Raw genomic sequence first — 25,442 nt, 5'->3', positions numbered from 1 at the left:
CATACAAAAACACACATGTGCACACACACACACACACACACACAGACTGAGAGAGAGACAGGGCGAGAGAGACAGGTATATGAGAAAACACTTTTCAGAATGAGTGCAGTGTTTCTCAGATTCTTCCACTGCAGCACATTACTCTGAATTTTCACAGATGGTTTTTTCACATGAGAATTTCACAGAATTCTCCATAATTTTAAAAGTTTTATAAGCTATTTGCTTGCCATTTTCTCAGGAGAAGGCAGGAAACAGCACACATTTTGTGCTCTTCCTTCCACCCAAGACTCCTCTGAAGACAAGCATTCTGTGGCTGTAGATACAAGGACCAGCCAGCACTCACTGTTACACTGTGGATATAGATACATGGACCAGCCAACACTCACTGTTACACTGTGGATATAGATACATGGACCAGCCAACACTCACTGTTACACTGTGAATGTAGATACATGGACCAGCCAACACTCACTGTTACACTGTGGATATAGATACATGGACCAGCCAACACTCACTGTTACACTGTGGATATAGATACATGGACCAGCCAACACTCACTGTTACACTGTGAATGTAGATACATGGGCCAGCCAACACTCACTGTTACACTGTGAATGTAGATACATGGACCAGCCAGCACTCACTGTTACACTGTGAATGTAGATACATGGACCAGCCAGCACTCACTGTTACACTGTGAATGTAGATACATGGACCAGCCAGCACTCACTGTTACACTGTGAATGTAGATACATGGACCAGCCAGCACTCACTGTTACACTGTGAATGTAGATACATGGACCAGCCAGCACTCACTGTTACACTGTGAATGTAGATACATGGACCAGCCAGCACTCACTGTTACACTGTGGATATAGATACAAGGACCTGACAATGTAGGAGGAAGTCACTAACTTTCACTAGTCACTAGCGCTAGAGCACAGACTGACCACAACACTAACAACCAATGGCTAGTTCAACAACACCGTATTAGAGTCTGGTATTCATCAAATAGATCCCAAAATAACAGGCTTTAATAAGACATCCAAAGCAAACTGGAATTATTTTCAAAAGAATTCATGAGAACACAAGTACCAGCCATTCTGCTGTTTCTCCAATCTAGCTCAGATGTCTTGTTTTGCTTTTCTTTTCTGTTTGTTTTTGGTGAATATTCATCAGTTGCTAATGAGTGATTCACATGCATATGGACCATGTGGGAGGCAGCTGGAAAAAATCCCCTTTATAGCCCACGGTCTTTTTATGTCTATACTCACAGTTTTACACATCAAAACAATTTTTTACCACATATATTTTAAGGCATGCACATAAAATAGACTGGTCACAGAACTCACAGTCACAGCTCTGCTGTTAAAATAGTGATGTTACAAACTGTGTTAAGACTCTCTGTTTTTTTCCAACAATTCTACTTTGTAATAATAACAGTATGGCTGTGCATGTGACCACTGTGTTTTGGCCAGAGGGTTCTTTTATCAGGACAGGTGCAGTACGGGGTTACCGACTGTCGGTTATGTGTATAGAGGGTGTGAAGAGGAGGAAGAAATGATGGTTTAGCAGTTCAGATGTTGCTCTGTTTGACAGCTCAGACTTTCTGTTGGTGTTCTTTGTGTCAGACATCTGTATGCACTGTGCTGGGGTGAATCCATGTTTTCTTGTTTGTCTGAAATGTGTATGACACACATGGTGTGTGTGAAAGCATTTAGGCACATTTGCTGTAGCTGGCAATCCATTTGAAGTGAGGGGCTGGATTGTTAGTTCAGAAACACAGCGAAACCAGTACAAACAGACTACACCTGTTTCTCTCTGCACAGTGACAAACCAGATGACACCTGTTTCTCTCTTTACAATGACAAAGGGAAGGAAAAAATTATCCTCCTGTTTTCACTATTTTTTTTTTCTTGTCTCACTTCCTTCTTCCAGCTGAGTGTCTTTCTCTTGCCTGTGGTGAGCCATATCGGCAGACAGAGACGCAGTGTAGAGGCAGATACAGACTGTACTATGGTGCTGAGCCACAAGCTTCCTGTTTGTTAAGCACTCCCTCTTTTCATCCAAAAAAAGGAATACTATCTAAGGTGGAGAGACATTGAGTAATGACGCAATTCAAGGTTAAAGTAAGCTCACGACGATGTCTTTCAGGAAATAAAAAGAAATAAAGTACAGTTTTTGATGCCTTTTAGCCTCCTCTAAAAGTGTAATAAGACTAGCAAGGCAGCTTACTGTCAGTTTCTCTGTCACAGGAAGTGACACAAGTGACAGCACAGCATACTAAAGGCTTTCAGAGATGGGTGTCAGGAACAGAATAAAATTTATGAGTGGAAAAGGCTGAGCTGTTAGTTCCTCCCCAATCACCACTCAGCTTTCCTACCTTAAATCAAGTCCCACCAACAAATTGAATTTCACAGTGTGTTTGTGTTTGTGTGTGTGTGTGTGTGTGTGTGTGTGTGTGTGTGTGTGTGTGTGTGTGTGTGTACATATGTGTGTGTGTGTGTGTGTGTGTGTGTGTTATTTTGTTCTCCATTCTCACTGACCACTCAGCAGGGTCTCTGTAAATGAAATGCCAATGTGACAAAAATGTCATTCTACATCCTCTCCCCCTCTCCTTTTTGCTCTTGAGGCACTGTCTGTCTGCCAATCAGAGGAGAGGACTAGCACGGGCTCTCTGCATCCCCATATTTTATCTTTTCAGAGGAGAGAGCACACATGTTCTCAAAGAGGGTGTGCATCTGCACACACCATGAGTGTGGCAACTGTCAGTTCACTCTCTTATTTCAAGAGAGGGTGTGTTTAATTGTTCTGGTTGGATAGAACTCCCTCATTCAATGTTTTCACAAGTGATTTTGACCAGGGCTGTGCTCTTTTCAGAATTTTTGAATTGACTCCCATTCTGTTCACCAGCTAGAATTTAAATGGGATGTGCCACAGTGCACGGGATGGAGAACTAGAGTTTGAATCTGAATGACATTAAGTAAAGTTCGTTCAGTGAAACTGCAAGCTCCCCCCAATCATTTTGACAGTTCATCCACTGCAAGATGCCAAATAACAGAGGTGCTTTCTCTGGACTTTTCCCTGGAATTAGTGCTTCTACACCATCCCATGCATGCAATAATTAGCACTGTATTCAGGTTTTTAATTGTAGTTCTTTTAATGGCCAGTTATATATTTATTAATACAAATATTATATTAGACCCCATCTAATATTAAGGATGATTAACATTGTGTGTGTTCTCTAGAACAACCATCTGTGAATATCTTTGGTTTCATTTCGAAGGCCTGTGGGTCAACCTTAGGGTTAAAATGAAACATTCTGAGAATTTTATTTTTCCCTCTCACTAAAAAATTTATATAATATTGTCAAACACTTACGGGCATGTGTTATTGTTGACTGATTAAAGAATTTGTTTTGAAAATGGAAGACATTAGGACTGTAGTAAAACGCTGTGTCTGGGAGATGCTATGGATGTTTCTCTTGTGCATCAGTGCATCTTACAAATTTCAGTGCCAGTTTTTTTGTTGTTTTTTTTAATCTGGGAGACATTTTGCAAATAAAGCACCCTGTAGGTAAGAGCTCCGCATGCTGAGTGTTAGAGTCAGTTTCTTCTGACACACACATGACAAAGCATCTCCTCACTGATTGGCTGAGTCTATGCACATCAGTGCTGACGTGATTGATCACGTGACAGACGAGAGCACAGGACATTGTTTATACCTGCCTGTTTGTTTTTGCCATAATGTTCCTCACTGTGGTGTTTAATGATTAAGATTTCCTTCTCATCACATGATTATGATTATAATTGGGGTGTCTGTGTCTGGCTCTGTGGAGACCTATTAGCTGAAAGCTGTATTTTCCCTTTACAGGTATTAGGGAATATAAGATTCAGGAAAACTCTGAAAACCAGGGAATCTTTCCTTTTTTTAACTGCAGGAGTGTCTGTATATTGTAACCCATGTACACTAACAAGTCTTTTACTGCAGCTGCAGTGGTCTGTATAACACATTTACATTAAAACCACTTTTTCCCTCTTCTGCACTACCACTGGAGTAGACTCGGATAGCATAGTTTAGGTTAGCAACCTGTATCACCGCTGTTAGACATGATGTTTAGATTGTCCTTATACACACACACACACACGCTCACTAAAAGTAGACCCTCCACCCTCCACAGAGGGTGTGTGTGTGTGCGCGCGTGTGTGTGTGTATGCGTGCGTGTGCGTGTGCGTGCATGTGTGTGTGTGTGTGTGTGTGTGTGTGTCCAGGATTCTACTAAAATGCTGAAAACCATGCCCTGCCTTGTGAGAGTGCCTCTAGCCATTTGCCTGCTGTGTGTGTAGAGAGTAGAGCTCTCTGGATCATGTGGGATGTTCTTATCTGAACATCCACAGTTTGAGTCCTGAATATTAGGACAAAAACAAGCCTCAGTCATGCAGCTGACTGTAACTCATCCTTCTCCTGTTCTCCCTCTGTCTTCTTCCTTGTAGAGTCTGGATGGGAATGTGGTGGTGAGGAGTGATGCCCGCGTCTCCTCCCTGACTTTGAAGTATGTTCAGTTCACTGATGCTGGCCAGTACCTCTGCACTGCCCGCAACTCCATTGGACAGGACATTCAGAGCATGTACCTGGAAGTGCGCTGTAAGTTTTCTCTAAAGACCTTTACCTGGGTGAGACTTTTTATGCGTGGTGCTTTTTTAATCTTCTGTCTTGCTTGAAGTGAAACACCAAGTCTAAGTCAGGTGTAGTCAACCAAAAGACCAATAAAGGGTATGATGATTGTGAAAAGCAGTGGTTTGGAAATGGAGATGTAATCATTGGGTTTTTCCAAGTCGTGGTGTTTCTTGATACAGCGGAAAAGCTCCCTTGTGCCAAAAAAGTGACCTGCCAGTAAAACTCAGCAGTGAGGAACATGAAATTTTCACAACAAACTAATCCGACAGCGTAAATCAACTTCCATCCATGGGTCATTACCATCTAACAGACGAACACACAAATTATCAAAACACACAAATCATTTTTAATTTTGTGTTATACTTTAAGATATTCCAAGAATGTGGGATGTAAAGCAAAGTGAAGTAAAGAAAAGAAATATAATGAAAGAGTGCTACGGTTAATTTCCCTCTCTCGTTAGGTTATCGGCCCGTACTGAAGATAGCATCAGAACACAGAATTGAGTAAATTCTGTTGAAAGGCAGTTAGCCGCCGCCTGCTTCAGTTGGGGTTGTTTTGCTGTTATTAGCAATAAGAAAAGGAGCTTTGTCTAGTACAGATGAACTCTGATGAGATTATTCCAATCTCAAAGCCACTAAATATGATTCTACAGCTGCTGTGGTTAACTTATCAGTCGTGTGTTACAGAGCAAAGTAACAAACACTGATGTTATCCAAAAATGCCAGTAACCCACTCTAAATGGAACGGTTAGACCGCGGTCAGCACTTTGAAACGGGGATTCTTTCAACTGCCTCTTCAGTAATGTTCTCTCTTTCTCTCTCTCTCTCTTTTCCCTTTTCTTCCAAAGTAACATGGTCTATTGCCTGCGTCCAATAAGGATAGAGTATTATTGTCTTACCTTGATCCAGAGAGAGTCTGTTGTTGATAAGATTGTTGATAAGATTTAAGTGAACAAACTTCATATCACAAAACAGAGGCTGCTGACTAAGCTCTGCCTATTAGTCTGGTTAGTCAGACAGTGGAGAGTTGAGTTTGTCTGAGACTACGGCGCACTGGGATGGCAGTGGGACCCTGCTTTTGGTTTACCCTATATAGATGAAGCCCCACAGTGTAATAAGATAAAGGCATTAATGTAAAGGCAGAGAGGAATATGTAATGCAGGGTTGGCACTTCCAGTCTACCCCAGGACTTCTCATAAAGCAAGCAGAAGTTAAACTAATGAGCCTTCTTTGTCTCTTTTTGTTTCTGGTTTTGTTTTTATCGTCTGCTTATTTATAGATGCTCCAAAACTCCAGGGTGCAATAACAGTGTACACATGGGAGGGGAACCCGGCCAACATCAGCTGTGAGGTCCTGGCCCATCCCAGTGCGTCCGTGGTCTGGTTCCGTGACAGCCAGCCACTCCCTGGTCCCAACACCACCAACATAAAAGTGTACAGCAGCCCTGCGGTCAGCTATCTGGAGGTACTGTTCCACACACACTCTTACATGGAGTATTTAAAAAAAACAAAAAAAAAAACGGTTGATACAGACCGTTCTAACACTTCTCTAGTGTTCCTATAAAAGAACAGCAGTTGTGAGACCGCTGGAAAAAAAAACAGTCCCATTGTGCAGGATGTACTGTAAAAAGATACCTCTTCGTGGATAGATATGTAATTGATCAAGAAGACAGCCTGAGAGTTTTTCTTTAACACTTCAAATGCTCTACAGGTCTTTAGTAGCTACTACTAAAGTGTTCATATTCTGCCAGAACCACAGTTTTCCATTACTGTTCCCTCCAGTCAGGTTGATAGTCTGGTTGGGCTGATGGTAAGAGCACTGTTGGAGGTAATCAGTCATTTGCAGCACCCTGCTGTGTCAGGTTTTTTAACCTCAATTCTCAAATCCTACCTCTGTGTAACGTTTTTGGGAGAATGTGCTTACACTGAGTACTATAGCTACTTTTTTAGGTCTTCTGCTCAATCGCTCTAATGAAACCAAGTAAAACATGCAATTTGTTTCTAAACCTTCACATTGTGCTGTTTGCCATTTTTTCCCCTTTTGATGACCGGCAGCATTAATTATACTAATTAACCATTTAGCCGAATAATGCAGCCTTGTTCTTACAGAATTCAGTGCAATCCTGTCAGATGGCTTTCAGGCAAATATTAATAATAATTTGCCCATTCTGTTTAAAGCTCCATTTTATATGTTCTGTGTGGTCCCTTCAGTGATGTGTCATGTCAGGTCTGGAGAAAGTCCACTTGACTGAAACCAAGGCTTTTTTTTTTTTTTTTGCAGTCATTTTATTTAGAGCTTGTAGCTGTTCTTAGCGACAAAACCTCGCTGTTATGCCTGACACAGTTTCCCAGGCTAATGGAACCTCTGTGCTCCCTCACTGCGTCACTCAATAATTATCGAGTGAGATGCCTGAGGGCCAGCACCATGGGATAAAAGACCATTCTGATTGCCATGGTGATGAGCCCACTCAGAAATCAGCCAGGCAAAGAGGAAAATATCTCTGACATGCTAGGTCACACAGGAGCCAGAGAAAAAGGCTTATGTCTGTGTGTTTCAATTGTGTTCTCTCTCTCTCTCTCTCTCTCTCTCTCTCTCTCTCTCTCTCTCTGTCTTTCACAGATCACCCCAGATTCTCAGAATGACTTTGGGAGTTACAACTGCACTGCCTCCAATGCAATCGGCACAGAATCCAAAGAGTTTCTGCTCATTCAAGCAGGTCTGGGTCCAGTAACAAAATAATGCTATCAAATGCATTTAAGGAAGAGTGTAGACTACATAAACAGATCAGATCAAACTCTGTGTACAGTATGTGCAGAGATTATTCAGTTACTCTGGGCTTCTGCATCACTGAAAAGACAGCTTTGAATTCAAGAACCATATGACATTCCAGAAGTCAGTTTTACTCCAGTGAGCCTGTGTTAGCCTTATGATCTATATGTGTGAGGGTGATAAAAACAGGAGAGATATCATATTTCAGGGGAAAGTGCGTGGTAAATCTAGCTCTCGTACTTAAGCAGTCTGTAAAACCATGCAAAAATGAGCTGTGGATGCCTCAGAGAAAAATGTTTAGTCTCTGAGCTGTGAAGGATGGAGGGATTTCACCCATCTCTTTGTTCATTGGTTTTCCATCCTCTGTTCCTTACTATGTTTGTTGTACTCCTTTTGTCTCACTGTTGCTAGTGTGTCTGTCCCTTGTTAAAATGATTTGGGTAAGTGATTTTGAGACTAGTTCTGCCACACTGAGATGCTCTCCGTATGAGTGCACATATCAGGTGGAGTTGTGTTTCACCATTCTGTCAGGTTCCTTTTCACCATTCCCCTCAGCAGTGCAGCGACACAAAGTTCAGACCTCCCTCTAACATGGAGCCTCAGATCCGAGTGACAGCTGAATGAGAGTTTTGTCTTCTTTGTAAAAGATATGTTATAACATGATCCTGTTTGCTGTGCAGACGTGCCATCAGCTCCATCCATTGAGCTTGTGGAGCCGTACTCCAGCACTGCTCTGGTTCAGTTCGAGGAGCCTGACTCAAACGGGGGGGTACCTGTTCTCAGGTACAAGGCCCAGTGGCGTGTGCCCGGACAAGACTGGGCCAGCAAAGATTATGAAGCGGAGGATGGTGTGTATTCAATGCTGGACGACTCTGAGCACACACATGCACACGCGCACACATACACACACACACACCCACACAGAAAGAGATACAGAGAGAAACAGAGCTAATTCCCACAGCCGCTAATTCCCATGTGCCTTAGAGAGAGCACTGTCCTTATTAAAACTGAAGAAAAGTAATGGCTACAGAACGACTGCACTAAAGCGGCCAAGCCAGTAGTCCATTAAAATTAGAGGAAAATAGCTCAGTCTAAGTTTTCTTCCATTCTCTGAATAAAAAAAGAGATTTTTGGGTCGAGGAATACCTCTCAAGCCTGAGAAAACGAGTGCGAGTAGGGACAAAAATAGAAGTGGTGATAGAGCAGTGAGGGGAGAGGAAGCTGTAGCTGAATGGTAAGTAGGAATATGCTTGGAGCAGTTGTCAGAGTCTGGGATAAACTGAGAGTGTCTGTGGGCACTGTCTGTCTCTCCAGGGGAAGATATCAACTCACAATGTGTGACAGGCCTTTCTGTCTGTCAGGTTTCCATGGGACAAACGTCAGTACAAACTCACACACACACACACACACACACACACGTATACACACACACATTTCTGCACATTTAGATCAGTGTTTTAGCAGTTCCTCTCTTTCCATGGCACAGGAGTACAACAGAGCAGAGAACTGACTCAAACAGAAAGTCTAAGAACTTCTTTCACAAATACAAGATCTCTCCTGAGAGGCTGAGTTCTTCTGTCTGTCAGCTTGATGCTTATACATAACATGTTTTTTAAGTTGTTATCGAGTGCGTATTGTCGTCTTTTTCCAAGGACTAAACCTTTCCTTTTCCAGGCCAGGGCGTGCTCATCGTTGGCCTGAAGCCAGAGACGGTTTATGAGGTCAAGATCTCCGCCATCAACGGCAAGGGTGAAGGAGACAGCTCCTCCCCTGAGAGCTTTAAAACACAACCTGTCCGTAAGTGAACACACACACACACACCCGCACGCGCACACACACACACACACACACACACCCCTATGCTTTTTGCACTCCGGGACCTTTGGGTTGGCCTGTTGGATCTACAGCTGAGGAGGTGCTTTGGCTGTTCAGTGTGTGTGTGTGTGTGTGTGTGTGTGTGTGCGCGTGAGTGTGTGTGTGCATGTTCAGTGTCTCTATGTGTCAGGCCCAGCAGTGTTGGAAGACCTCAGTGCCCAGGCTAATGTCTGATGCCTGCTTTTCCATGCTTGCTTTCGTATCCTAGCCTTGTCTACATGAACCCTCTTCTTTCCTCACAGCTCCTGGTGTTTCTTCTCCCTGTGTGCTGAATCTCAACCATGTCAATACTCCACTCTGTCCCTGATCAGCATTTTCTGTTGATTGTTTGCTTGCAGTTGAGGAGGAGGAGCAAATAGAAACTCTCCCGCTAGCCCGCTGTCCCCCCCCCCCCCCCCTCCCCCCCCCCCCCCCCCCCCCCCCCCGTCACTCCGGCTGGTGGATTGCAAACACTCTGTGGGTTCTTTTTATGAGGTGAATGGGAACGTAGGATGAATGCCATTAACAGACTGGCTGCTGCCCTTGAATGGTTTATAATGTTTTACAGAAGTACTGTCTGGAGAAAGAATGGTGAAATGTGGCATAGAGTATTTTCTTTGTGATTCAGTTTCTGCTGGTTCTGATGAAAGTGAAGCAATGTTAGTGTACACAGAGTTATTATGGAGTTGTGAAAGGCTGACTCTCTACTTTGATTGCCTTTAAAGAACACTTTTCACATAATGCTGCATTTTTCAATATTTGAATTTTGTCAAGCACTTTCTCACAAGCTCGAGAGTAATTACCATGTAATAAAATAGTGGTTTCCGCAAAGACAATCCTGCCTAGAGAGAGATTAGAAAAGCCAAATCTGGAATACTGATGGATGTGCAGAGAACCGTTGACTCTTTGATAATTCACTTCCTTCTTAAACTGCGAAGGGATTAAATGACTTCCCAAAACACATGAAATTGCCTCCTATTCTGCAGGTCTTTATTAAAAGTTTCTCTTCACTGAAACAGTTCCACTGAATCATCACCAAATGGCCATCTCATGTAATAACAAACGAGACTTAGTATAGACACAGTTTGTCTCTGACTCCGCCTTCTTCCGTTTGCCTTCAGGGCATACTACCATTGACCTTACATGGCTAAATTTGGTTATGCTAGTTGTTTAATTTTTATCAGACATAATGATTTCTCTAAAAAAGGGGAATATGGGAAAAGAGGGGAGTATGCCCAATTCCACCGATATGTGAAATGCACATTTAATATGAGTCAAAAGCATGTTTTCCTATCAGCTGGGTTAAATTAATGCTCTTCTCCTAGGCATTCTATCTTTATGCCTCTGTGGTGACCATCCATGTTCCTCCTCCCCTCTCTTTCACTCCACTCACCCCACATGACCCTACAGTTTAAAGTGTGTGTGTGTCAAGGCCTGTTCTGTGTTTCTCTGTAGCTTTGAACACAGTTTGAACATTCTGTGCTGTGGAATATTTAGGGTTCTAATTCAGTCAAAACTCATGTGAGTGGCATGAAAAACTAATCTGTTTTCCTGTCTCACAGTCTTGGTGCTTTGGTTGAATTAGTGCCTTAATGTCATTCTTTGTCAGAAATTATACCAAAGTCATTGTTCTGCTATCTTGTCATTTTGGTTTTCATTGTTTCTTTTCTTTTCTTTTCTTTTCTTTTCTTTTCTTTTCTTTTTGTTCTTTCATTCTTCATGTTTCCTCATCTCATTTTTCCCCACTGGATATCTCAGGCTATACTTTTACAAGTAAGTGCTCTATGTGAACACTTCATTTTATCCTGTGTTTTTCACAGTCTTGACATTTGTTTCCATTTCATCCAATGACTGTGTGTATTCCTGCCAAATGGAGAAAGCTCCCAGCCGATGGTGAAGAAACATACACGAGATATGTAAATGAGATATGTAAATCTGGTGCTAGCTCACTCTCATTCAGCTCAATGGAGTTAAGGCTCTGTCTATTCGTTCCTGTCAACCACTGACAGGGACCACTGAGTAGAAAGACTCTTATAAAGACTGGGGAGCTCATCCAAAACCTTGTCTCATGTGCTTTCCAGACGGAATACCATTCTATTATTCCAATGTGGACACAGGTTTGTTTAGCAGTTTGTCAGCTGGAACCTTCTGGTAGATTTGTTTTGAGAAACGTGTGAGTTATAGCTGTCAGCGTGCCTTAGATATCCCACAGTCAGTCCCTGTGTCCCCCCATCCTGTCTCCTCCACTAAGCCTTCAGAGCACTGAGTTCGCAAATACAGCCAAACCCACCCCACCCCCCAGTCCCACTCTACAAAGCTAGCATAACAATCGGTTTACTGGCAACACAAAGCATTTTTAATTTGCTAAATTGTTTCATCTGTGGTGACATCTGAAAGCCGCTACTGCAGAGGCATTGCTGCTTGTCTGTAAAAGAAAACAGCATGCGGTCTCTGTGCAGTGTTTAAGGCATCTGTGGTTTGTTGTGAATGAGGTGTTCTTAATGCCAGTGACAAAATGACTATTTGTCCTCCTGCCATTGAGTCCTGACAGTGAAAGGCATGGCTTCATTGGAGAATGCCGCTGTGACACCATTACTCTGTAATAAAACAAAGACAGACAGCCATGCCAAGCAGAGAACATACGCTTTAATAATAGCATAATGCTGTCGCGTCTGAAAGATGGATGTGATCATTTCTCCAAAGCTGTGAGCAGGTGAACAGGTGTACAAGGAGATTAGAGCATCTCTAACAGGTTCGTAACTAAGGTTCCTTGGCAGAGACTATAGCTTATTCATTTATAACATTAGACACTCTTAGAGAAGACACTGCCAAATTCTTCTACCTAAAACAGTACCTGTTTGCTCTGCTAGTGGAGCACATAATCTCCCTTTCCACATTCACTGCTGCATGGCATTGCATCTCTGACCCAGACAGACTGCTCCTCTATAGATCCTCCTGAGAATGCCGTGAGTCTGATTCGAGCCCTTCCACAGCGTCACCAGCACAGCCAGAACATAGTTATCTCAGGCACAAGTCTGAGCACAGAGACTCAGCAGGCCTTCACAGCAAAGACTCCACCTCCACATGCACAGAAAGAGGTCAACACCGAGACATATACAGGCTGTTCAGCCATGCTGGACCCACAGAAATCCCAGAAACAAGCAGCAAGCCTTCAATAAAGATCCCACAGCTGGTCCCAAAGGAGTCATGTGAGGTGACGTAGACATATAGAGGAGTGTGCACAGGAACTATCTCTGACTGCATAGGGTTTCTGATGTGTGACGCATCACCAGAGTGGGACTAATGGCCACTGCCTCTCTTCTCAGTGTCAGCAAGTACTAAAGGGACAACACAGAGCAATGTATGAACACTGAGTGAAGCACAGATTACCCTCTTTGCAGCCATGAGTGGCCAGACACCCAGCATCATTGCCACATGAGTCATCATGAGCACGAGTAAAAGCAAGCAGAGTAAAGACAGAAATTGAAATAACTACTGCAGTGTGTATTTAATGGGGCTCTTTGAAGCTGTAGGAGTTCTGGGATGACCTTTGAGAATCACAGCGATTTCCTTGCTTCACTGCTGGCGTATGAAGTTTTGACGTTGGAGAAGAATGGTGATGACTGAAGCAGAGACCTAAAGTCCTCCAATGCCCTAGTTACTTTGTCCTCTGCCGCACTACTCCCCATGGATAAACAAAATTGATCATTTCATATTCCTCACTGTTTCCAAGTCATATTGTTTTCCTGATCATCATGCAAAGTGTGTTTGGAACCTTGCCTTTAGCCTGGTGCTATCTACAAGCCGCCAGCAACAGTTTCTAGCCCTCCCTTAAAAGAAAGATTATCACTCATCTCCTCATGTCTGAAACAAGTGTCTGCTGGCTCTTTCATCCTGCAGAGTTTTATTCAAATGCCCACATTTTGTAAATTGATTGCTGGACCAGGAGAAAGTCAATAGGACATCATTGCATTTTGCAAAACTCAAGAATAAGTCAGCCCCCAGCTGACTGAAAAAAATCAAATCTTATCATCAGACCATAAACTGTTGAGCAGAACTGCCTCTGCCTGCCCTTATCTCAGTGCATCTTATGCAGAAATACAGACGTCTGATCTTTTTGTAACCAGAAAAAGTCACTATTGCTCGCAGTCCTGTGAGCATTAACCTTTAACAGTCGTCTTTGTCATTTGTCTATTTCCATCTCATGAGCTCAAGTTGCAGTTATGTAGTTTTGGTTTTTAGTGGCAGAAATGGAAGGAGGATGCTTTAGTAAACTCTTATCCAGAATATTTCTCCTCCATTGTGGATGCACTGAGGTTCACAGCAGTGCTGTTTCTCATACTGTCTGAACTCAGGGCCAGACTAATGGAGGAGGTCTTGGTCACATTTGACCTGCTACCTGTAACACTCCACAGGGCAATTTTCTGAGTGACAAGACTGTGTGAAATTCGTATTCCTCTGCTCTGCGGAAGCAAAGTACTTCAACAAGACACAGGTCTTCAATAATTTCTTGGGCTAGCATTCAGCTTGATCCAAGCTTGATGTACATGATGCCTGTTTGACATGTAGTTAAACCAATGAAATACATAGAAACCTTTGATAAATCACGAGGAACAGAGAGATCTGAGCTGGATTATTTTTTTTAACCTCTCTCAGGTCATGTCAGATGATTTGATCTCTGAAAATCGACACTCTGCCAAAGGCACTCTTCGGCTTGTAACACAAATAATAAAATATATGTTTCTCTCTCAGTGTCATGAGCTGATGCTTTTTATGCATACTCGAGAACATACATTGATACTCTGAAAGAACCAAATGTATTGTCCACACTAATCCTAAACATATAAAATGTGCAGTGTTTGTGTGGAGATGCATGGAGTATATTTGACAGTCACCTTTTTCCACATTATTATTTGGCTCCATATTAGTTGCTCTTCGTGAATGGAGTGAGGGATGTGCTCCTGCTTAATTTGTGTGGTGATACTGGTGAAGAAACCAGCAGAGCCTTTGGCTCTATTCTCACCCGTAACCTACATAAGCACATCTCACCATTGTTCAACATCTTTCAGTGTCCACAGAGTCACCAACTTCCATTCCTTCAACCAGTGCCTTTCCTAGTGAGTATGCCAGCAGTATGCCCTGTGTGTTTCTCTTGCTGCCTGCTTACATGTGCTGTGTGTTTAGCCTGCAGCTCCTGAAGGCAACCAGTCGGCTGGTGCCCACTGTAGAGAGAGTGTGTAGCGTGAGAAGACAAACTGACATAGCTAATGTGTGTTTGGGATGGGGTCCTGAGACACACACCCACGTTGGGCTCACCTGCTGCTCTTGGGTCTACCCCTCAGGCTTGTGTAGACAGCTCTCTTACTAACCTCAGCCTGTAGAACCATTCGCCCATCTCTACTGTACCAGTGCAACCACATGCAGTGACAGCATCTGAATGAAGACATTAGGTTAATGTTGACGGTTCTGGTCTTGCTGACCAAAACACCCTGAAAGTATTTTCCCTCATGTTTGGAGTGATGCTAATTAAAGTGATGTACTAATTCTGGTAACCCCCCCTCCCCCTTCTTTTCGAGGTGCAGCATGCAACACAGGGATGTTCCTGTCATTTGTTAGCATATGTTAATGAACTATGATTAGCATATGTTAATGATTGGCATATGTCAGTGAACTGTCATGCATGACATTGGATTAGTAACAAAGGACCTGCCCCTGTTATTGCTAAAGAAAATGAGAAATGTTAACACAAAGCTTGGTGTCTTTCAGATAGTTTGAGAAGTATTCTCACATTTTTGTCCATTCACTTAATCAGGTATATCACTGTTAGGGTAAAGTCTGTGTTTCACAGATGAGAATGAATTCATAATGTTATGCCTGAAAAAGACAGAACAGTGGAAACATGGATTAGGCCACATGCTAGCATAAAAACACAGGTAGCCTACAGACTAAAACAGGTTTAGCCAAAATATATGGACTGCCATTTGGATATTCCTTGAAAAAATATAATATAAAAAAACTTAATGGAGACTGTAAAGTCAACTGGAGACTGTTCAACCCAAATCATCTTATTGTGCTATAAATGGTTATCCTCATGTTGGCACAAGTCCTCACCCAACATCAAAGAAGAAAGATCTTTTACTGGGGCTCAAGACATCCACAACTGTCTGTCCAAACAAATCTACAAATCAGTCTAAAGTGACAATAATAGCCTGGAGACTATGTTTGTCTGAGGATACAAAACAGGCCGGAGGCTCAGCAATTTTCTGTATTAGAGGGAGGTTTAATTTGTGTCAGCCTAAATAATGAGTTTTACCTGCTTGAAATTCATTCACCTGTCATGGGCATTGTCAGTCCAATCCAACATTACAGATTTTTAGAATCATATCCACAGAGCTTGTGGATATCTGGCAACCCAGTCTTGTTAAGCAAGAAAAGACAAGTTTTTATTTGCCCTCTAGTGTGGTAGTGGCTGTGATTAGATGGCTTTATTCACCAGAGACAATGACAGTCCATTAAAAGCTGTAAGTAGGCCACCCCAGTGTTCTCAGAGCTTGCTAGATAGTTCTATGTAACTCTCCTGTTATCATCAACCTGATGATGTTACAGGATATCAAAATATAACAATGCTAAAAAAAAACAAAACCTGTTCTTTTCAGCAGCAAACCAAAAATCTGTGTGACTTTGGCGAACCAAGAAATTGTTTCTAATGAATGACACCTCAAAATAATCAGCAAAATGATCCGACCAATCAGGCAGTGTTCCAAAGAGACAGACCGGGAATAGGAAGTTAGTTATTTTCCTTGTTTTCATTTAGAGATTTGGAACAGTCTAAAGACACTCCAGAAAATAGAAAGAGCAACGCCTTTTTATCTTTAGTGTGAGCTGGAAGGTATACTTTGAATGTACTTCAGTTTCACTTCAGTTCAGTCACAACAACAACAACAAAGAATGCTTATACGCATTTTAAGAAGTATTTTTCATGTCTTCTCACAGATAACCATTTGAGTTGGAATATTGTAAAAGTATAAAATTACAATGTGATCTCTGGCTGAGAATATGAATGTTTTCAATGTTTTGAGTATCTTGTCTTACCCATATAGATCAAAGTTTGTCAATGTATCCATCTGTGTGGAAGGCTGTTGCAGTGCAGTGGTAAAGAGAAGGGTTAAATAGCGCACCTTCCCACGTCTTCATCCATTGTCTGCAGACCTGACCTGTCCGCCTCCCTAATGCTTTACCTGGTCATTCGCTAGTCTTCTGTGTCTGGTCATGCATGTGGCATTAGACCATGTAGTTATATTTAGCATTATTGTTAAAACTGCAATTTCCTCAGTTTTAGTCCAAATTGATTATATCTGAGTCACACAGACTCTGGACATAAGATGTTAAGGCTGCCCAAGAATAGTTCAGCACCGTTCTGCTGTGAAATGTGTTTCTTTCCTTAGACAAATATGTATATATATTCATTTCATCCAGAGAAAATACTGTGTCATAGTGAAAAACTATGGACACATGAAGCGATTTGGACAACAAATTGCAGTATCAACAATAAGAACAGTTTATTTAAGAGAATATATTTTTTCTGTGGTCATTATTTTGATTTTCTTTTGAATCTCCCTACATGGTTCAGTGTAGAGAAATGTTCCAGAGTTGCTTTAATTGATTTTGCTGTTTCCATGGTTTTTATTCATATCTAATGTCTTAGAGAAAATATTTCTATTTCTGTTTTGACTTTGTTGTTTGTGTTTTCTGTTTGTTCTATTTTTTGGTCTTAACACTCTTGTTGTTATGTTTTCTCGTTCCATGTTTCTATAATTCTTTAATGTTTTGTATTTTCCATGTGATCCACCCCCCTCCTCCCACTTTCCTTTCAACCAATCATGTACGTGCACATCATGTGACTTTGTCATGTGACTCTTGCATGGTGCTGACGATGTCGTCTTCGCTGGTGATCAGAAGGTAATTTTTTGTTTTGCTCTGTTTGGTTCACAGAAAGAGAACAAACAACAGATACAGACCTTAACCACAGATAAGGACAATAGGGAGTCAGTAAAAAACACACTTACCTAACATAAACATTCTGCATACCAACCACCTTCACACCTTCAATCATGCACGCACATGATAGACTTATACAGATGTTCTACATTAGCCAGACTTAGGCATCCTACATCAGCCACCCTGCTGCTCAGATTAATCCAGGCACACAGTCCGCACCCTCAGAGTCTGCACGGTAACAACTTAAGTCAAACACTTGGTATGAATCTTTCCATAGCTTTGACATAGAGGTTATTCCTTTTCCCCTTAGCTTTATCTGCCGGAGTTGGAGAAACGTTGTAGTTGCAGATTTAAATTATTTGCTGTAGCACAGGACACAAATTTTTGATCTCCAAGTTCAATAACTTTATTTTATTACATATATTTTATTACATATATCCTAAAGTTGTAGTTTTTTAATGGTTGTTGTATTTTGCATGGAGCGATGTCTTTTCGGTATTTTTCCATTACCACTTACACTCAGTGACCAGTTTACCACAGTACAGCAGTCTCAAAAGTCCTTCAGTCCTGCACACATGGAGCCATGGCTGATAGTATGAGACAAACAGACATTGGGTGAATCAATTACTGTTTGATTAAAAGCAATAGGAAGTGACTCCAGTGGACATAAGAAAACCAAAACAGGACACTTCTGAAGTGGGGAAATGTTACCTCCTCCACCAAATCCTGTTGCATCACACTGCTGGCAGAGTCAGGAGTGGGCTTTATGCAGATGAGTCCACAGACCCATCCTACCTTATCTCAGTGGCACAGCCTTCATCACATGGACATATTCAGCAGGATAATGCATCATGTCACAAAGTGCCGCAGAATGGTTCACAGAACATAACAATACTCAATCTGTCTGCACAGTCCCCCCCAGACCTCAACCCAATAAAGCAACTTTGGTGTTATCATTGATGTACCGCCATCCAATCTGCAGCAACTGCATGAAGCCATTTCATCACCATGTAGACCATTATGGCAGTGGAAGCTTCTCCAAAAGTTTGTGGCATACATGTCTCAAAGAATTCAGACTGTCTTGGAGGCTAAAGAGGGACCAATCAAGTGCTAGTTTTGTAGACCTAATAAACTGGCCACTGAGTGTGCATATTTGTTCAGACATCATGCATTTTTAGTAATGCAGCACAATTAACAGAGCATCAAAGAGATAGCCTAAAGAAACTAACGGTCTTTCCAAAACTGCATGAACAAACATTGACACACTCCTGTTCCTGATCTCTGTGTACTGTCAGAACCACTGTCTCCATCCTCATCTGTGTGTCCCCACCTGTGTGCCTGTGTATGTGTCTGTGTTTCTGTCTGGACAGTGCATCTATTCACCGTTGTCTTGGTTAGAGAAAAAAAGAGTCAAAACGTAGTTACTTGCTTCACATTTTGTTATTTATTTGCAAAGCGGATCGGACGAGTAATGTGAAGTACTATTACCCTCACAAGGCTATAGTGCCTATCAGATCTCTTGTTCAGATGTGAACATTTAGAGAATTTGTGAGATACCTTTGGGTGTCCAGTTCACTTGAGAGATGTCCAGTAAGTGTGGGGTGGAGCCCTAGTCAAACTGATGACATTACTACATACTAAACCAATCTCAATACTGCATGTTGGAGCATGCCCCATCTCAGCATTTTCCTCCTTAAATCTCTCTAACCTTAATTCCTCTTTTTTTCCTTCATAGAATCAAGAAAGCCTTCTCCTAGCTGGAATGATGCTCATGCTGGATCAGTAATATCAAAATAACTGGCAGTGCTTGATGTTAATGACTAACCCAGCTCTCCTTCACTTCCAGCATCCTGCTACACATGTTTTACCCACTACATTACACTGCCAGGTGTACATAATCAAAGATCGTCCAAAAATTATTGCAGTTCTTCAGTGCACGATTAATGAACTAACCTTGTTGTTTAGATGAATGCTTTAAGATTTATGTGTTTAAGGAGTGCTACAGTGAGTTTAAAATGCAGTATCCAAAATAAACTGCAGAGTGGTAATATTTTCTAGATGAAAAAATGATATGTTGTTAATAATAGTCAGGTCTCCCCTCACACAAGTCTCCAGCCTAACTGGTGTTGAAAACAATAAGTGAATATATGTGAGTAATTGCATCGGAATCTGGTGAGTCATACAGGCAGGTGAGACATACAGAGGAAGGAAAAATTACGTCTCATTTTTCCTGGATATCATGTGTGTCATTCTGGCGTATAAGATGCCCTGGATCAGCTCATTGTGTTGTTTTTTTTTTTTTTGCTGTTGTTTTTTTTGTTTTTGTTTTTGTTTTTTCTTTGCCTCACACTGACTGCTAATGAGGATCAGGTGTGGAGAAGTTAATGGTGATTAATGACAGTGAAGGAACATCTCCCAGGTCTCCCTCCGACACAAGTGGATAGTCAGTTTCCCCAGTGGGCTGCTAATATTATCAAACGTAATGGAGGAACATGTCTCGTAAAAATGCGAAAGCTAATTATGGGAGCGCTGTTGATAGCAGTAGGGCTGGGGAACCTAACGAGCTCCTTGAGAATGGGTTAATGCCATGAGCTCTTCTGCCTGTGTTACCTAGCATTACTCCCCTCACCAAACAAATATTTTTACTGAGTCTCCATTTGGTTGAATCTTTGAGACAAGCATTTTTAGAAAAGTAATCACAACAGAAGATAAATAAACATGACCACAAGCCCAGAATGTGGCTGGGTCAAAATAAAATTGCAGCTGAATATCTTAGCATAACACAAATTTCAAAATAAGTAAAATATTTCTCTCAACACATTCATGATGAAATAAGACAATCAAGTTCACTGGATTTTACCACGTTTGGTAAATGAATATTTTCAAATCAGCCCCAGGCACCATGCACACTTTTGTATTGTTAAGGACTGTCCTTGGATCATGTACATTTATTTGATGTTTGCATTAATTTGAGTACCTTATTCTCACCTGGTCATCCCAAAGACAGAAAATGAGAAACACCTGATCTTTAAATGCCATAATCAGATAGCAGTGTGCTGAGGGCCCATGTTAAGAGACCCCTGATTCTGAGCATCTTGAAACGTTCCACTAACGTGTCACTAACCTTTCCTCTCGGTGTGTTCTGCTCAGGGGAACCCAATCCCCCAAAGCTGGAGGCCAAACTGCAGTCCAGTGGCAACGCCCTGAAGGTCAGCTGGGTCAAACAGGATGATGGGGGTTCACCCATCAAGCACTACCTTGTGCGTTACAAAGCTGTGAGTATGATGGCAATACAAGGCAACATCCTCAATACCTGAATTTTTCATCCATCATCCTGCGCACAGATAAACACATAACACATGGACATGATTGTTTTAATGAGAAGCACGTTGAGGAATGCATACATTACAAGGAGTGCCACAGAGGGTTATTATACTTAACAAAAACTAAGACTAAAACTGAAACTAGCCGTAAAAAAAATAATTTCATTAACTGAAATAAAAATAAAAATGACAGTTATTAAAAACGCAAAAACTGAATAAAAACTACAATGAACAATGCAAAACAAACTAAATAGAGTTGCAGGTAAAATCAGCTTCGTTTTCATTTCCGCTCTAGGTGATTTGCCCTGTGGTAGCTGTGTACACCTTAAAATTTATTCCTACAGGCACCCGTGCAACCAATCACAGCAGAGCGTCCCTCCCCTGATCCAATCCAAAACCAACCGTGTTCGAACGAGATTTTCTGAAAATGTTGCGGCATAGTCCTATATGGGAATACTTTGACTACAACCCCGTAGTAGACAAAAGTAAATGTGTCTTGATGAAAAGCGAAGGTAACATTTCTTGGATACTGTAACATTTGTGAGATACTGTATCGGAGATCAGAGCAAATCCAGTGAAGCAAGCGAAATTGAGATGCCGAATCTCCAACTTTATGCAAATAATAAGAACCATGCGAGAGCCAATCAGTTTAGCATGTGAAGAAAGCACAGACTTGAAAGACACTGCCCAGCTACTTACATTCACTTGAGGGATCAAGGAAAATTAATAAAATGGAGGGAACAGTAGAAGTTGATACTGCATTTAAGTGGATTGTTTTATGAAAGTAAATCTTTTTATTGTAACCTCAGAGTACACCAGATTGACAAAGCCGTAAAAAATGCCAGGCCTTCGAGTAGGCTGGCAAACAGGCTGCTGTAAAGTAATCTGTCATGTATATCAAATTCATATCATTTAACATAACAGCACTATGCATTTCATGTTTCATTTCAATTGTCCAATGTGTGGCCCTGGGCTTACTTTATGAAAGTAAATATGGCCCTCTGGAAAAAATATTGACCACCCCTGGTCCATGGTGTACAAGAATGAAAATTGTATAATTGTTTAGTAAATGTCCCATATTATGCAAAGCCATTAATGGCTTTGTACAATATTGAACCTTTGATAAACAATGGAGTTGTAATTTATATTTGATGTCATACATTCTTTCATCCTGCCTTTTTCAGCTTCTATAAATCAAGGCCTTCCTCATAATATCTGAAAAACTAAAACTAACACAAAAACTAATTAAAAACTAAAGTAAAACCAGTCAATTCCTCAAAATAAAACTAAAATTAAAACTACATATGCATTCAGAAAACTAACTAAAACTAAACTGAAATCAAAAACTAAACTGAAAGACTAAATAAAAATAAAAAGTAATGAAAATTTCAAAACTACAATAACCCTAGTGCCACGAGATGAGGCCTATGTTATATTCACCTAACCAAGTTGGTTATGTCTGTGCTCCACAGAAGCAAGGTTCTGAATGGAAGCCGGAGATCCGACTACCCAATGGTAGTGAATATGTGGTTCTGAGTGGCCTGGACTGGAACACGGAGTATGAGGTATATGTGGTGGCCGAGAACCAACGCGGGAAATCCCAGCCAGGCATGCTCTCCTACAGAACCTCCCCACAACCAACCACCATTCCAGGTACCACTGCTCACTGGGCCCTGGTCCCAGCCAGGGTCCAAAGACCACCTGCCAACCGGTTGCCTTCCTTCTGTCTCCCCAGACTTCCCTCTGCCTCCTTGACTTCCCTCTGTCATCCTCGTTAACCTATCCGTGCTTCAGGACTTGTGGTGGATTAGACTGTCTGACAATACTTTGATACAGGATCACAATGGAGAGGCCTTGCTCTTATACAAATGTCTCGCCACAGGGGCTGCAGGTAATTTGGATGGACTGAGAGTGTTCAGTAACAGTGGAGAGTCAGAGTGATCAATGTAGCCCTGAGAGAATGATCAGGGTTAAGCCCAGGGGGAGGACTTGTGAGTTTGGTCCTAATATCACTCCCAACTCCTGCTGCCCAGCCTCACCCCTGTCACCCCTCCCCCCCTCCTCCCTTGTCCTCTGGCAGCTAGAGTGCTTACAGTTGCAGCAGGTAAACGATATTGCTTGTCTCAGAGCAATTGCTGTTTATATCAGAGATAAGATTTTTTTGGCAACCAGAAGTCTCAGTCACACCAACCAGAAGTCTAAGTCACACCAAGTCCCCCGGTGAGCCTGCTCACCCATTCCCTCCTTCCTCCATCTGTCTCTCCCTCCTCCATCTGCCTCTCCTTCCCTGATTGACAACGGTTGGAAGGTGCTCTTGTTGGCAATGCCATTTTCTGAGAAGTTTTGCATTCCTCCTCAAACTGGAGTGTCATTATCAAAAACCTGGGCCCTTCTCTCTTTCTCCTCTACCACTCTCTTGTTCTCTTCCTCTCTCTGTCCCCTGTGGCCCAGGTTTAGACTCCGTTTGAGCTAGTGGGCAGTGCAGTGGGTTTCAGTGCGAATGTCGCCTGTGGCCTTTTGCATGGTGATGCTGCAACAGCATTAATGTGGTTTTAACACTCTTATCAAAGAACTGGACAGGTGTCTGCTGCTGCATGGCACAGGGACTTCCCTATCTTATGCTTTCTTCATTTGCTCTCAATGGGAAACCATACTCAGAGCAGGGGGAGTTTTGGATCTCTGAGCATTCTGGCATGGCAGGTTCCAATGGAACCCAGTCCAATTCATTTTATTTACTTATTCATCCTCTCATTTATTTATTTATTTGTTTATTTCTCATTTGGTGAAAGTACGCCACACATAGACATTCTGCTGCCAGTGTTGTCAGCATAAGTATGGAATTTGTGGGCATTTGGAAAAGGTTTGCTCTAGCATGACGTCTGCAGTTATGTGGGTAAGGATGTTCAAATGGATATGTGTTACGTACAGAGCTAGATGAAGATATCTACAAAATAGCTTAATTTAGCCCTAGATTTATCTTTATTGTGCCCTTATATTAAGGTATTAATTTAAGGGAGAAAAGCAGCTGAGGAGTTTGGCTCTTTTTGAAGCTCATTGTCACTGGTCAAAAATGTGAACTCATGAATGAGGCCATGCTTTACAGTTATTTTAGAGCAGCTAAGGGGTCCTTAAGCACGATGCAAAACTATTGCATCGAAAATAAAGTGATGAAAGGACTATGATGTTTGTCCTTTTATTTATATGTGGTAAATTAGGGAATTTGTACTTTTAGAGAGTAACTCAAAAAAAGTAATGAGTAGTGTAATTACTTTTCAAAAGGAGTAACATGTAAAGTAATCCCATTACAATTTAAAGAAGCAATTGGTAACTTATAACTAATTACTATTTTTTAGTAACTACCCCAACACTGCTCATTGCTCAGGTAGGTGTAGAAGCTTGTAGCTAGCAGAACTGACAAACAGAGAGTTCAGAATGTGAGTTCCTATATTTGAAGCGTGCATTATTTCAATACAGTGAAGAATGCTGACAGTCCAAACAGACCAATCCAGATCTCCCCTGCTTACAGCTGACATAGTCTCTGCCTGTTCTAAAATAACAGAGTTAAAAGATTTTCAGCCAGGTAACATTTAAATATCCTATCAGTAATACTGCACATCATTTACACAATCTTTAACATCCCTAAATACTTTTCCCATGGCTTTTACAATTTGAGAATGCCTCTACTTTAATATTAAATATAAACATTGTGTTGTTATCTGCTAGGGAAGTTGTCCATTACATGTTTTTTTCAGCATATCTGTGCGTCTGCCTCTGTTGACATTCCCCCAACGTATTCTATAACCTTCTCATGTCCAGCCTGCCTCTGTCTCCTCACTCGGGCCTTGCTGTATTCTCCATGTCATTCGCTGTGCTTCTAACATGCTATGGCTTTTTCTCATTTGATTTACTAACTTGCCTGAATTTCCTTTTGATATTCTTTTTAATAATCTAAACTAACCTTTCAACTATCTTCAATTTCTGTATTTGACCTGTTTTTTCTATCTCTCTTTTTTCCTCCCTCTTTCCCTTTTTCTCTCCCTCCCCCTGCCCCTGCCCCTGCCCCTGCCCCTGCCCCCCCCCTCTCTCTCTCTCTCTCTCTCTCTCTCCCTGTTCTGTCTCCATGTGTGATATTGGACACCACTGGACCATCACATCTCCATACACAAACTTCTTTCTTTTTTCTTCAAATTTTTTCGTCAATTTTTTTGTCTTTTATTGTATTGGTGTATGGGTGTTGCACACTGTGCCTGTGATGTGTTGGTGGGTGTGGCTCAGCAACCCTTGGCTGTTCTTCTGTGACATACACACTGATGTGTCTGGTGCTGTCCATGCTGACTCTGTTCTCGCTGTCATAAACTGCCGCTGAGACAAAGGAGAGAAGCAGCAGCCCACCCTCAGCCCTGTCCATCTCCTTCTTCTGACTTCATTTCATTTTTTCTTTTCTTTTCTTTTGTTTGTCTTTGTTGAGTTGTCTTTGTTTTGGTTTTCTTACGCGACACATCTTGATCCTTGTGCTGGAACAATAAATGAGACGTGATCTCAGTCCTGAATCACTGGAGTTCTAATGAAGTGTGCTTGGCACTTGTATCATTTTGAGTGTTCTTTGGTTTTCTATTCTTTTCTTTTCTTTTCTTTTCTCTGTGTTTGAAATTTTTTGTTTCCTTTAAAAAATAATAATAAAACCTTCTGGAATGTGTTCTAACCGAGGACATATTGGACTTACTTATCATTCTGGCGGAGGAAGCATTTGGTACAGCAGTGGAAAGCTGTGCAAACACATGAATTTATATTGAGTTTGTCTGATGGTCACAGGTCTCAGACA

The 25,442-nt window shown here is 41.7% G+C and overlaps 1 protein-coding gene across 1 annotated transcript in view; it reads left to right on the top strand.

Moving 5' to 3' along the window:
- Window positions 1-25,442, top strand: part of ncam1a (neural cell adhesion molecule 1a) — a 112,324-nt gene that overhangs the window by 71,685 nt on the left and 15,197 nt on the right. Inside the window, exons 10-19 of the mRNA XM_030783001.1 lie at window positions 4,494-4,644; window positions 5,956-6,140; window positions 7,296-7,392; window positions 8,126-8,293; window positions 9,120-9,242; window positions 11,058-11,072; window positions 14,369-14,416; window positions 17,256-17,258; window positions 20,448-20,572; window positions 22,093-22,273. Of these exons, the coding sequence (XP_030638861.1) occupies window positions 4,494-4,644; window positions 5,956-6,140; window positions 7,296-7,392; window positions 8,126-8,293; window positions 9,120-9,242; window positions 11,058-11,072; window positions 14,369-14,416; window positions 17,256-17,258; window positions 20,448-20,572; window positions 22,093-22,273 (1,096 nt within the window). The remainder of the gene's footprint in view (window positions 1-4,493; window positions 4,645-5,955; window positions 6,141-7,295; window positions 7,393-8,125; window positions 8,294-9,119; window positions 9,243-11,057; window positions 11,073-14,368; window positions 14,417-17,255; window positions 17,259-20,447; window positions 20,573-22,092; window positions 22,274-25,442) is intronic.

This window comes from Chanos chanos, chromosome 8 (genome assembly GCF_902362185.1).
Source record: "Chanos chanos chromosome 8, fChaCha1.1, whole genome shotgun sequence".
NCBI lineage: Eukaryota > Metazoa > Chordata > Actinopteri > Gonorynchiformes > Chanidae > Chanos > Chanos chanos.
This window is presented reverse-complemented; position numbering and strand designations above follow the sequence as displayed.